This window comes from Atractosteus spatula, chromosome 20 (assembly GCF_055471065.1).
Source record: "Atractosteus spatula isolate fAtrSpa1 chromosome 20, fAtrSpa1.hap1, whole genome shotgun sequence".
In the NCBI taxonomy this organism is placed as follows: Eukaryota; Metazoa; Chordata; class Actinopteri; order Semionotiformes; family Lepisosteidae; genus Atractosteus; species Atractosteus spatula.
The window spans coordinates 7,273,162-7,288,303 of NC_142725.1; the positions used below are offsets into that span (position 1 = coordinate 7,273,162).

Here is a 15,142-nt window from a genome sequence, read left to right on the forward strand (position 1 = left end):
GGGATTGTAATTATATAGCATGCTCCTACTATAAAAACCCTGCTGATTTCTGGACCTGAGGACCAGAATTGGGAACCCATGGTCTGCACAATAAAAATGTATGGAGCATTTGTGAGAGTATAGTATCACTTTCTGAAGTAAGGCATCACAAATAGGAAGTAAATCCCATCACAGCTGAAGTAGAAAAAAAGGATTGGTTTCCACTTTGAAATCATAGCCATACTGAAGCAAAAAGTAAAACATTAACTACGGAGTTTAATCTTCCGGCCTTACCAGTCTCCTTACTTTCATGCCACTGGAATGTTACAGGGAAAAAAAAGGTGCAGCCAGTAGGAACAAAGTCTAGAGAGTACTACAGTGCAAAGGCTACTTTACAGAGAATACCAGACAGTTCGGGCAAAATGCAGTGCAAAGGCAGGAAAACCTATCCTCTATTATAGATTTTTAGATGCGTAATTCTTTTAAATCAGTACTGCCTTTCTTAGTTGTATTTAAGTACAATTTCCAATTGGGATATACGGTACAATCCCGATAGGTTTGTGCCCATCTTTTGTGCCAAGTGTAGTAACACAGGGGGTTTCCGCTATCGTTTGCCATCCTTGGAAAAGCTTTTGTTAGGAGTTGTAGGCCATAATCCCTTCTATCCACACAATATAGTTCGCGACCCTCGTGTAAACACCAGGGAACTGAGCCCTGGCACAGTCCAATCCCCAGGAGACTATGCCCTCTAAAATGCCATTGCAGATCAGCGGCCCTCCGGAGTCCCCCTGTAGAAAGACAATAAGAGCAGCGCTCAGCTTTGACTCACTAATAGTTTTTAATTAATTAATTGCTTACACTTATATAGCGTTTTTCTGGACACTCCACTCAAAGCGCTTTACAGGTAATGAAGCTGTAATGAATTTTACACCACCAGTGTGCAGCCCCACCTGGATGATGCGACGGCAGCCATAGTGCGCCAGAACGCTCCCAGTGGGGAGGAGAGCAGAGTAATGAAGCCAGTTCATAGAGGGGGATTATTGGGAGGCCATGATTGGTAAGAGCCAATGGGAAATTTGGCCAGGACGCCGGGGTTACACCCCTACTCTTTTCAAGAAACACCCTGGGATTTTTAATGACCACAGAGAGTCAGGACCTCGGTTTTACATCTCATCCAGAGATGTTTGCAGTATAGTGTCCCCGTCACTATACTGGGGCATTAGGACCCACATGGACCACAGAGTGAGCACCCCCTGCTGGCCCCATTAACACCTCTTCCAGCAGCAACCTTAGTTTTTCCCAGGAGGTCTTCCATCCAGGTACTGACCAGGCTCACACCCACTTAGCTTCAGTGGGTTGCCAGATATGAGTTGCAGGGTGATATGGCTGCTGGCTCGTTCTAATACTGAAAGGGAAACACTTTTTGCAAGTGTTTCCCTTTCAGTGTAGTACAACTCAGCTCCAGAGCAGTGCTTTTTTGTCAAGCTGGCTTGGAAATGTCTCTGTGGTTTACCTTTGTGGGAAATTATGTTCTCAGCAGTAAAAACAATGGCAAACACACTAAGGCACCTGCTTAGTTAAGGTTCAACCAAACACCTGAAAAAATCATTAAACGTGCCTACACATGTTATGAAAATGATTACATATAGTTTAAATAAGACCCGTTTTTGTTTTTTGGGGGGAAAATGTCACAAATGAGTGTTTTTATGTCATCGGATGCCTGCGCAGCGCGGTGAACTGTGTTCATGCACGACTAGTAAGAAACACAATTTCCATCCAGGAGAGATCTGTTGTTAGACCTTTGTTTAACTATATTTAAAGAGTCAAGGAGTACATGTGCATGCAATGTCTGGATTTCTCTGGCGAGAAGATCATGACATTACACTCAGTTGGTGAGTTAATCCAAATGGAACCAACGGTCCAAAGACCAGGGAAAAACTGGCATGGATATCTCACAGCTGAGAGAAACACACTGACTCTATATGAACATGAGAAGTTGCAAGAGATAGGATAGTCAGAGGGCTAAAATTGAACTATAATAATAATAATTGCTTACTCTTATAATTGCTTTTCTGGACACTCCACTCAAAACGCTTTACAGGTAATGGGGACTGTCCTCCACCACCACCAGTGTGCAGCCCCACCTGGATGATGCGACGGCAGCCATAGTGCGCCAGAACGCTCACCACACATCAGCTATCAGTGGGGAGGAGAGCAGAGTGATGAAGCCAATTCATACACTTAAGATCAAATAAATGATCTTAAGCAAATGAGGAAGCTGAGATGTAAGTACCAATGGTCACCATGACTAAAATTAACCTCTGTGCAGACAGCTAAGCACTTGAGAGACAAGCTGATTAACCTGACTCGGCAGTTAAACAAAGAAAAGAGAAAAAAGAATGGAACATCTACGATCTGAAGCACTTAACAATTATGCCCCCTTATGAAAAAAGATCACACACAAACAGGAGTCAGTTGCTGTTTAGGAGACAGTAGTGCTGATCAACACAGCTCGTCACAAACCATTAAAGTTTGTGCTAATCATTTCCACTTTTGAACACGCACCCACACGTAATGTAACCCCATTCATCTCGTCAGGCCAGTTATTCAGTCCCAGTAACAAGATAAATTCATCGACGTTATAGAAACGTTACAAATTTAGAATCAAGCACGGAATTGTGAACTTTGTCACAATGTAAGTCACCATGTTGTCACAAGCCCCTGGTCTAGCCATGGGCGAGAGCGAGAGTTTCCACGGATTACGATGTGAAGCGGCCCTTCCTGCTCACTAGTCACTGTAATAACTAATGTAATACGATGTAGGAGCGAATAAGTACAGGATGTGCAGCAGGCATTTCACTGCATAAACCTGATCTGCATGTAGAGTTAACTAGTATTTGTCATCAAAACCATCTAGAAATCGAGAACAATATTTCTTTTGGATTAAAAGAGATGCTTTCACAAGCCTGCTTGTTTACAATGTAAAAAAGCCACAATATGACACCAGAAGTTTTGTTGCTTCGTTCTGAATCCCAGAACATGGCGCTGTGCACACCTGGAAATTTAGTCTATTTTAAGGTCTAAAATGGAGGTTCTGCAAGTTACTGTGTACATTTTACTTTTATTGTGGTTTGAAATGCACTCATCAATACTGATTCTTTCTAACCTCCACGTATAAAAACAGCATTACACTTCCCCTTTAATGATGATTGACTAGGAATAACGATACCCAAGAATTAAGTGTCCTGAAACGATTATGGAATGATTTTGTTAAAATTTGACTTCACCCGCTTGGCTGAGGCCTGACCTCCTGGCCAGGGGACGAGGAGGCTGGGACCCCAATGCAGAGTGAGGAGTGACCAAGAGGTAGCTGATAGTTGGAGATGGGGTGGAGGTGGGATGCAGAAAGACATACAGTATGCCTGGGAGGGGGGGGGGGGATAATGTACAGTTTGTATAATGGTTTATGTGAGGAAAAGACATCAGGAGTGATTGTGAATTACTGACAGCTGAGTCTGATTGAACTTGGCTGTTGTCATCCTTCCTGATCTCAGGGCTGGAGTTTGGTGTCCGTAGGACCTAGGCACTTTCACTTCACAATGTGCAAAAAGAGGGGTAAACGTCAATTGAATTACATTGATTGACATGATGCACTTTTCAGCTATTCTAATGCTAAACCACATGATTGATGGAGCGCGTCGAGCGACCATCACTTCTATACTTCTAGTTTCTAGAACAGCCACTAGATAGCGCATGATTATTGATGTGGAGCACCTAGAGTCGATCGCAAGCATGTTGTTTCAGCTCATTTTTCATTAGTCACTAGTGTTTCCCTCCTTCATAGGCCCTAAAAATTCCGTAGGCCCTAGGAACTGTGCCTACAGTGCCTAATGGGAAATCCGGCACTGCCCGAACCTATGTTATAAACTCCGTTAGATTAAGTAATGATTAGCAAAAGACTGGTTAACATAAAAAAGACAAAGTTAATTCTAAGGGAATGCGTTGAAGTAAAGCCAAACAACTCACTCGACATGAGTCTTTTCCTCCTGTGGAGCTGCCAGCGCAAATCATGTTATACGTGATGGAGCCGGAGTACGAGGAGTTGCATTTATTTTCTTCCATAACCTGAACGTTCGCAGCCTGTAGCACCGGAGACAAGGTGTAGCTGTAGGCATCTGTCACTCCCCATCCACTCACTGTGCAGGTTGTCCCAGGCCGCACAGAGCAAGAAAGTGACGGAAGGTGAGCTGGCTGGACAAAACCATTGATAAAAGCTGGTTTATTGAGCTGCAGGAGAAATCAGTACAAAACGTTAGTGGGCAGGTTGGCACAGGAAATAACAGTGCCAAGGAATTTGTGTTGGGAAATTTGCTGCTTTCTGTTTTGCAAAGCTGACACATCGCATGTTATCTGAACACCTCCTTTTTAAAAGAAAATAGTGTTCAGGTAAATATAAATGAGTTTTTATTGTTGTCTGTGTCTACATTAATTGAGGGAGAGACAAATGCAACACACTGGGCTGTCACTGAAGAGTTAAAGATTCACAGAGTCAAAAAAGTTAAAGAGGGTGTAATGGTGAAATAGGACATGGCGTGATAAAATCAGGCTGCAGTTCAGAACTATACACTGTTAGGTCACCATGTGATAACTACTGTATACAGTAACTATACAATAACTGTGTGTTGTTCTAAAACAACCAATATTGCACTACCAGTCTGAAACTCAGTGTTCTCAGTTTGCCTCCCTACTATATAATGATCAGATCTTTCGTACATAGGTGTGATGTAGGGGCATCGTTAACATCATGTGCCCAGTGTCACGTTTGCAGAGAGCGAATAACATAAGAAAGTTAATTAACAAGGTCATTTTGTCCCATCTAGCTAATTTTCTTGTCACTAATTGATCTGAGGATCCTGTCCTTTCTCTTCCTGAAAGAAGAAAAGGAATCAACTTTCACAGTATGGCTCGGTAGTGTTTCACACTTTCACCACCATTTGTATATATAAAAAATGTTTGTCCTGCTCATATCCTGTTCAAAAATAAAAAAAAACAGTTCTTTTTGACAGTCAGAATAAGACGCTCCTTTAAGTCTGAGAATGTACAGAATTCTGCGTTATTGTATGTGTTCATTAATCTATTCTCCATTCTTGAATGTTGAATATTTCCTTTAAAGATGGATGATTTTCTTCGAATAATAAGCTGCTAGAACTCAGGAGGGCAAAGGTGTACTGAATAGACTCTTTCTTGTTTGTAACCCTTTCTTTTGAAACCTGTTCATAAGAGATTGATGAGGCTCAGAGACTGTGATGTTAAAAAAGTCTATTTTCAAAAAGAAGCCACACACAAGTGGATCGGGGCAGCGTCAGCTGTCCTGCGGGCACTGTACCAGTCTGTGGGAGTGAAGCAGGAGCTGAGTTTGAAGACAAAGCTCTTGGTTTACCAGTCCATCTATGTCCCTGTCCTCACCTATGGTCATGAGCTGTGGGTAACGACCGAAAGAACGAGATCGCGGATACAAGCGGCAGAAATGAAGTCTCTCTGCAGGGCCACTGGGGTGACTCTCCGTGACAGGGTGAGGAGCTCGGCAATCCAGGAGAGCCTCAGAGTAGAGTCGCTGCTCCTCCAGATCGAGAGGAGCCAGTTGAGATGTTTTGGGCCTCATGAGGATGCCCCCTGATTGGCTTCTGCTGGAGCTGTTCCGGGCTCGTCCCACTGGGCGGAGACCCCTTGGCAGACCCAGGACACACTGGAGGGTTAATATCTCTCAGCTGGCTTGGGAGCGCTTGGGAATCCCCCAGGAGGAGCTGGAATCTGTTGCTGGGGACGGGGAAGTCTGGGCTGATCTACTTGTCTTGCTGCAACCGCGACCCTCACCAGGAAAAGCGGAGTGAAAATGGATGGACATTTTCAAAATGTATATTTGTAAATCAACCAATAGCTTTACATTAGAAATTCCTAAATTCAGGTATGATGACACTACAAACCAGAGAGCCAAGTCAAAGCACAGAATGGAATCATCTAACTTCACTAGCAACTGTATGATCTTTTGATATTAATAGTAATAAAGCATTCAAAGTCAAAGACTGTCATGGCAACAACTTCAACTGAAAATATTTTTCATTCAGTAGTACAGAAACATAAAAAACAGTAGTGGCAAAATGGGACAAAATGCGCTTCTGTACAAAAGGGTTATGCTCAAAAACAGGTAACCATTTGACCATAAAGTAAAAACTACTAGCGTTTCAGGCCTTTGTTTTGTAATAATTGATGCACTAATTTACACATGGACTCAAAGGATACAATTTTATTCATATCAATAATAAAACTTGCAAAATAAACTGATACATGAGTAAATATATACTGCATGTGAATCATTCTGCTATGATAAAAATAACTGATCACTTACTCAGGCAATACAAAAGATTTTAATCAGAACAGAGTTCAAAATCTGCTGATTAGACAATCTGCTGACTGCTAGACAGCATTGTGAGTGAGTCTTATAAGTTACTCATAAGATAAGTCTACAGGCATCGATTTAGACTACCTAAGATATAAATGCAATAGAACTTACTGTAGTTGACCTTTATTTTCAAGGATATTGATCAGCTTAATTTGGATGACTGATTGATATATTTTACTTTACTTTTTCATCATGCATATACTGTATCTTATGTATCTATCTCACAAACCAATGATCCAACATATTTATTTGTCTATTAAAATTGTGAGGATTTTTTTTTCATTATAGGCATGTGTATTTCTTATTTCTTAATAGGTTCACATCGTGTTAAATGTAGTAGGTATTGTATGTTATGTCTTTTATATGCTTGCAAGGCAAATGTCCCATCTGGGACAATTAAAGAAGTAAAATTACTTCAACATTCATACACTCAACAACAGGTAAATATTCACTCATACAATTTTGTCAAACAATAGTTTGGAATAATAGCTTCTTTCTAGAGTGTTATCATGTTATCATCGAATGTGCACTTGTTCACAGTGGAAAGCTATGCCAGGTCCAATCTGGAACAGAAATCCTGTGGGGTGAGGAATGCTGGATCAGGTTGCTCTGTAGCAAAGGAAGTCCTGGGAATTAGCCAGAGGATATCCAGTAGGTACTGGAACAATCGAGGAGGGTTGCACTCAACTTCACACTGGATGGCGTCTCTATTGGAAAATGTTCACAAAATACAATTTAACCGCAATTGAGACTTATATTGGGAGAAACATAGAATGTCTGCTGACCAATGTTTCTTAGCTGACACCCTGAATATTCGGTGATATTCAGTGGTGTCGGCCAAGTTTGTTCTGCGTTTGTTGTCAATCAGGCAAAATTCTGCTCGGGGGTCACAAAACTGCTCTTTTTGTACATAAAGTCTTGGGCAGAATTCAGTTGCTCACTCAAGCAGTTTCTTTCAGCTGACTCCGTTCGGGTTGTGGTTCACACAGGAGTGGCTGCAGTCATGGAATACATTAGCTGTAAAGTTGCCATGGTAAAAAAAAGTTGTTTTCCAGAGCCTATTAGGTTGCATTGCCCTGGGAGGTGATTGTTCGGGACATTGTCAGGTGTAGTGTTCATCTGACATGGCAGGTTCCTCACTGATGGATTCCTCTAACACTGTCAGTACGTAACAGCCAAGTCTTCGGCTTAAATGTCACAATTTATACTGCTACAAGCTGCTATCAAACCATTGGCCGGTAGTAGAATCCAGAAAGGCCAGCTGACAGTGTAAGAACATTTCGAGTGTCTACACCTGAACAGCTGAAGTTTTGGTGTAGAGGTGGAGTTATCCACTGTTTGGGATGTGGCGCTGTAAACTCAATTCAATTAAATTTGTTTTTATATAGCTCCTTTCACAAGAAGGATGCCCAAAGGCGCTTAATATATATGTCTGGAGCCCACAAGTGACCATGATCAAATTGGTAAGGGCAGAGAGGACTTGACTTGTCACAAAGAAACTGACACAAAAGGATTATTCAGTACCTGGTTGATTTTTCATTCAAGGCAAGAGAAGCATCGCACTTTTTCTGAAAGCCTAATTCTAAGCTTTCGTAGCCCCGCTGATCCAGTAACTTATTGATACATCCATGTCTGTCAGTGTTGACTCCTTGATCAGTTTGGGCGTAGCACAAAAATTCAGTACGTGAGGACTCCTTACGCAAATCATTTGAAAAATGTTTTTTGTTCCATTTTGGCCGCTACTGTTGCCGATTAAACTTGACAGTGAGCTCACATTTTAGTGAGCAATAATATTTTTAGGTATTTTATGCAGTAAGGATAGAAAATAAATCACAGATTGTGAGCTAAGATTGTGCACATTTACATCAAAGTAACTTGGTTTAGACCAGCTACCACTGCCATCTTTGCTGCAATACGTTTGTGTATTTCCATTCCTTGAATGTGATCACGCCTTAGTTTTGTCCTGTTCTCCTACTCCTCGAGTAATATGCTGCCAGTTAAGGAAGGCTTGCCACACACCCCTTGATTTAAATTGTACACTCTTCATGATACACTCATACCACGGTATCCGAACCTTATTCGTTCCTGAAAATCTGTATGGAAGGTAGGAGATTGTGAATCGAAAATACAAATTTCCTTATTTCTTATGGGTAAAATGTCACCCCATTCCGAACCGAAGACATGTTCACTCAAAAACCACTCTAAACATATAATACCGTACAGACCATTATAGCAAGCTCAGTGAGCAATGCAGTTCTACTCAAATAAGCCAACTATAGCTGTAAAAAAATTAATTATATCATATTTACATTTTTCATTCTTTCGTAATAGATCGCTATCCAAGCGATCGGCTAGAACAGTGTGCATACTGTTGTCGACTATTAAGCTAAAGAATCTTTTTCTCTACCTTAGGGCCCATAATGAACAGCAACTACAAAACAAACACAAAAAATCACATTGAAAATGAGAGAACAAGCTTTCACTGTGATCGTAAACAAAGCACTGCAGCCTCACAGTGTCCTTAACCACAATGCCTTGCACTTATCGACTTTGAAAATTATCTTCCAGGTGCTTGCCCAGTCCTGAGTTTTATCTATACCTTTTTGAACCCCTTCCACTTTAACAGTTATTGCATTTCTTCCTAATTTGGTATTGTGATCACATATTTCTAGTTGACTAATTTTACCAGAAACTAGATCATTGTTAAAAATAACCCCTATTCGAATGTTCACTACTTAACAGTACTTTGTGTTGTCAGTCCATACATGTTTCTCTCAATGCTTACCGCCTGCTATTTGAGAATTAATCTCTCCTGAGGAACTTGATCAAAAGACTACTGAAACTAAATTCACCACATCGTGTGCCATGTGTATATCTAATTACTATTGTTGCTGGTACAAATAACTCTAACAAATTAGTTAAGCAAGAATGGCTTTTCTAAATCCATGCTGACTATACCCTCGTATCAGATTTCCATACAGGTAATCCTATAAATTAGTTCTATTATGTTGTTTTTCATAACTACTACATGTAATAGAAGTCAGGATTATTGGTGTATAATTACTTCATTCAATTTTGTTCAGAGGATGACCACCACAATGGCAATTCTAAAGTCCCTGGGTACTACCACCATCTTGAGCAATGTGTTGGAAGAGTTTCATCATTAGCTTCTGAATAACATGTCTTGTTTCCTTGAGTAAAATTGGTCAAATATCATCAGGCTCTGAGGATATATTAGTCTTGAGTGCTTGTAATACCATAAAAACATCTGCTATTCTATGCTATTACTATTCAACTGTCTCATTTCTTCAAAGTCTTCTTTCCAGAAAATGTGAAAATTTTGCTTTGGACTCAACCTGTACAGTCTCAAAATATACAGTATTTTGGAGCATAGTGTATAGTGATCACAATTCCCAGAATGGGTCTCTCACTTAGTTTTTCTTCACTTTGTCTTCCTTCTCTGAAAAGAACATACAGTATACTGTATATACTGTATACAAAAAAACATTATATTCTTTTGTAATGTCTCCAATAAACTGTGCAAGTAAACATTAACCATGTTGCTTATTTCTGTTTTTGCTGTGATATTCCTATAGGTTTTTCCCAGTCTGTGTGGGGAAAATTGAAGTCTCCCATAAAAACTACCTCTTCTTTTGCATTTAAATTCTTAATTGCTTTATATAATGTTGAATTATAGTCAACATCTGTATTTGATGGTCTATAGCATGTTCCTAAGATTATACCTGTGCAATTTGTTTTATAAGTTTTACCCATATACTGTAGATTCAGAGACTCTTGATTCCTCTAATCATATCTTCTGAGCTTCAATATTCTCTTATTTCTCCAGAGCAGTGTATCAGCTAAGTGAGAGCACAGTGCCTGTTTTAAGTGCAACTATTGTTGTTTGTATTCAAGTTCAAGGCTAGACCATGGAACTAAGTTTTTAAATTTAAAATATTTTTAAAAAACTGTGATGGACCGGTGTCCTATCAAGGGCGTATCTTGCCCTGTGCCTGTTGCTTGAAGGGACAGGCTCCCCTAACAACCCTGTATGGTAAACCAGTTAGAAAATGGATGGATGGATTTTTAAATGATGTATTATTATTGAAAGGGTTTCAAGTGGGCAGAAAAAAATGGAATAATATAGCTTTCTCCTTGAACTTTCATAAGGCTTTGAAAATCTGCATTAGAATGTTTGGAGAATTGAATAGCTTATGAATTAATAGTTTAAATGTTGCTTACTTTAATGAGCATGATGTCGTTTTGGAATGTCCGAGCGTTGAAACATGTGTGAGTAAACAGTCCGGAGACTTGGAACACCTGCTCAACTCCTTCACCTTTAGAAAGATTGTGCTCGCTTAAGACAACTTGCATTGAACTGTTTCTGCAAATAAAAAAATGCAAATGCAGTAACAAATACCAACACTAGTATTAAGCATGTTCATTCATATATCTCTACACATATGTAGTATATAGTTACCACATTTTTTATGTGTAAATAACTAATGAACCAAATTGTGGAGTTACACAGCATATGATATATATTTTATATAATATTGTATATACTGTAATATAATATATATAATATATTATATACAATATTTTATATTAAACATATAAAATATTATGTTTTAATAATATGCTTTTATAAACTGGGAAAATTATTTTAATTTTTTTTAATGATAATGTAACTCCTGATTATCATATTTATCTATAACATATTCGTGATATTAATGTTGTCGTGTTTGTTCTAGGTATAAGGTAAAAGAGAATACATAATCTCAACGTGGCCCATTTTCTGTATTTTTATCACCTTTCTAACATTTGCAGACAGGAGGCAGGTAAACCTGACAAGGATTTCTCCTTGAGTTTGCATTTGTATGAAATAAAGAAAAATCCATATGGCACTAATAGAAAATGCCTTTAAATAGAAGGAGTAATACTTTTAGTGCTTGTGAAGGAGAGGGTTAGATAATCATATGTATTTTCATGAATCATCTATGAGTAAAATAATTATCAGACAAACATATAAACACAACATCTTCAAAACGTTCTGCATAAGGAACTCCATTAGTGTAAAACCTTTAAATTCAGATTTCAGTCGCTGAAATCCTAATAATGAAACGAGCCTATGAATATAAAGGGAGAGTCCGCTTAATTCTTTGGCTTTTACTCATCTGGCCACGGAGATGGCAATACAGCTCAGAAATCAATGCAGTCACATCTCCCCTCACATATGAGGTATGAGAAAGGGAGAAATTGCTACAATGGTGATGATAGGTTAGAGGGAAGAAGCTAGAAAAGATGTGCACAGCACAGTGTTCACCCAGGGAGTGTGAGATTAGAGTTTGACCACCATCTGAACTTCTGTTAAAAAACATGTCAAATTGTCAAATTCTAACAATGACAAAAAGTGACAATGAATATAAAGGGATAACGTGCTCAATACTTTGACTATAACCATTTTTTACTTTTTTACTTTTTTGTCTGGCGGAGGAAATAACAGAACTGAACGGAGATCAGAATTGTCACCCCCTCCCCCCAAAAGAATCCCCTAAACAGTGATTTCAGATTTCAAACACTGAACGAAGAGCAAGTCAGTTCAGCTGTGGTTTTGTCGCTACCTAGCAGAACGTGCCTATAAAATAAGATGAATGAAAAGCGCACATGATACATGACACACTCTTCGATTGGTTTGATGGATGCGAATCTGTCATACAGTGTGTAAGAAGCGTGGGTGTGATGCAGATGACCGAACACGGGTCAGTAAAGTGGCAGCACTAGCCGGGTGAGTCTGAAATTAGAACTCTGTGATGGGCAGCAGTAGACACTGCGGAGATGTGGAAGAGTAGCTTCACTCCTGTCAAGACTATAAAGGCATAACATGCTGAATAAAAATAATGTGACAAATAAAAATTCATCTGCTTGACGAGCTGATAGCAGGTAGCAGCACTGGCTACCTAGGCACTAGAACTCAATTTGGTGGACAGCAGAAAATACTGCAGGGACCCAAAAGAGTTGCCTGATGTGGAAGCAGGAGGAGAGCTGCCATTTGCTAAAGTTTGCTTGATGGAATGGATGAGAATGTGTTCTGAGCTGAACCCCCAAAAGAAGAAATGTCAGATATGTATGCAGCTGGAAGCTTTGGGAGGGTGAAGAGTCGAGGGCTGACACCGTACCAGTTGGAAACCAACAGTGGGGGGGGGGATAAATTGGAGAGGGAAGCTCATTCATTATAGCAGCCTAGGCCCTATCCCTAGGGATAGTGTGAGCTGTGAATGAGGTAGAAGAGATCTGGTGTAGACCAACACTGTGCACTCGCACCCATGGCACAGACTGGGAGTAAGCAATTAGGGGCTTCTGCGGGGACAGCGAAAAGAAGGAGTGGGGAGAGTGAAGAGACAAAACAATTGATAAAGGCTGGAGTCATAGATATGGTGCTTATGATATGGTCATCAATAAGGTTGGATGCTTAACCAGAAATGGAGAGAAAGGGGAGAAGTAAGAAGACCGTAGCTGGCTGTATTAGGAAGAAAGAGAAGAGAAGGGAAAGGGGAAGACAAATCTGCCACAGCTGTTGGGCGTTTATGAAAGGATTAATGTTAAGCAAGGGAGTTTTTAATGTACAAGGAAGCAGAAGTCAGAAGTCCTGAACTGTTCAATAACACCATAAGGCTGGCTTACAGTATATCAACACAAGAAAATACATAATAATTATATGGTAATTCATAATACAAAACAAAACATAAAGACTCAGTATTCCATATGCATCACAGACCTTGCAAAAACTATGGAAAGTTGACATTTAGAAGTGTATACAAAGTATTTTTCCCAAATGAGATACTGCCTCAGTCTCATGCAGTGATATTTCAAGTTCTTTCTGTGTCACATCCCATGAAGTTAAAATATCTGCATTACTTACGATCTCTTACAATGAGCCGCAGACAGCACCCATTGAGGACGAATAAGCGTTCCCCCGCAGTAATGATACCCTCCAAATTGAAGGGACACCTGGTACTTGATTGAGTATGGTATGACCTCTTGACCTCCTATTATCCGAAACTCAGGTGACTCTGAACATACTGTAATGGGACAAGACAGGGAGTTTCATGTCAAGAAAGCATTTAGCAGAATGTGAGAAACTCCACATCTTGACCAAAGGATTCCATTCAGGAAATGGTCTCGATCAAAAATCTTCATAAATTATTTTTCTCACATTTATACAAAAATAATGAAGAACGAAATGCTTTTTGTTCTACTTTGTGTTCTAAAAAATTCACCACAAGTGTTTTTGATGACATTATCTCTAATGTTTTGCTAGTTGTGCCATTAGAACAGACATAATGATTAAAATAATCTGAATGATCAACGATGTAGTCACCGACATTTACCTACTGTACCATCATTTAACTTCATGATCCGAAGATCATTCCTTTGGATAAATACTTTATAAATTAACATTTTTAACTTTAATTGTTAATTGAAAGTGATTGCTATATTTTGGGGTTAGAAAGAACCGGCATTGAAGAGTGCATTTCAAACCACAATGAAAGAAAAATGTACTGTATGCAGTAATGTGTGAAACCTCCAATTCCGAATCACAAAATAGACCAAATTTCCATATTCAGGGCCATATTCTGCCATTCTGACTGAGATAACCAAAGTTCTGGTGAGGTGAAGCAGCCCTGTTTCATTGTAAACAAGCAGACTTATAATTACATCAGGTGGGTAGCTGCGTCAGCATGCGTAGGCTGCAAAGGAACAAGTAATAGGTTTATTCCATGCTGAAAAGAGAAGAAAGAAAACACAATGTTTCGGCCGTGGAGCCTTCTTCAGGTGTGAGGGTGAGGATGCTCACACCTGAAAAAGGCACCATGGCCGAAACATTGTGTTTTCTTACTTCTCTTTTCAGCATGGAATAAACCTATTACTTGTTCCTTATGATTACATCTCTTTTAATCCAAAAGAAGTATAAGCTTTTGACGCTGAGACAGTATTGCTGACAAATATAATTACTTGTTAACTTTCTGAGGTTAAATGTCTGTTGCACAACCTGAACTTATTTGCTCGTACATCACATTACAATACAGTGACTAGTGAGCAGGAAGGGCAGTTTCACGTCACAATTCTCACAAACTCTCGCTTTCGCCCGTGGCAATACCAGGTGTTTGTGACAATATGTCGACAATACATTACTTTCACAAACCTCACAATTTTGTGCTTAATTCGGAATTTGTAAAACTTTACCACATAATCAATTAACTTATTTTGTTATCAAGATTTCATAACTGGTCTGAAAAGGTGGGTCTGTAGTTTTCCTTTAACCCTGACAGAGAGCAAGAACCTGCTAAATTGTATAGTAAAGAAATAAAAGTTACCTTCTGCAATGAGAGTCAAAATGAGTATAATACTCTCCTGGAAGAGTTTGCCCATGTTAAACATGCCTAAACAAAGGAAAAAAATGATTTGTTTTATTTCTATAGACACTGTATAAAAGTTATTAAGTTATTACTGTATAGTTATTATTATATATAACAGTATATAGTTATTAAAGTATATACTATGTTGGTATAGTATATACAGTAGTTATTATTACGTTTTTAAGCTATTAAAATAAAATAATATAACCAAAGGCTATAGAAATATTACTACCAACCATGACTCCATATAGTTAAATGTAACTTCAGGAGCTTTGGGCTCAAA

The 15,142-nt window shown here is 39.2% G+C and overlaps 1 protein-coding gene across 1 annotated transcript; it reads right to left on the bottom strand.

Annotated features, from left to right (window-relative positions):
- Positions 1 to 614: 614 nt before the first annotated feature.
- On the bottom strand, positions 615 to 13,855 carry LOC148817453 (trypsin I-P1-like). The gene is made up of 5 exons (XM_088938478.1): positions 13,840 to 13,855; positions 13,362 to 13,521; positions 10,682 to 10,823; positions 4,006 to 4,266; positions 615 to 767 (listed from the first exon to the last, which is right to left on the bottom strand). Exons 1-5 carry the CDS (start codon positions 13,853 to 13,855, stop codon positions 615 to 617), a joined length of 732 nt encoding a protein of 243 aa, XP_088794604.1.
- Positions 13,856 to 15,142: the final 1,287 nt, after the last annotated feature.

Excerpts from the sequence above, each read along its gene's own strand:
- LOC148817453 (XM_088938478.1), bottom strand. Across the intron at positions 10,824-13,361 it reads GCGGCTCATTGTAAGAGATC|AAACAGTTCAATGCAAGTTG; the intron begins GTAAGTAATGCA and ends TTTTATTTGCAG. Across the intron at positions 768-4,005 it reads GAGGAAAAGACTCATGTCGA|GGGGACTCCGGAGGGCCGCT; the intron begins GTGAGTTGTTTG and ends GTCTTTCTACAG.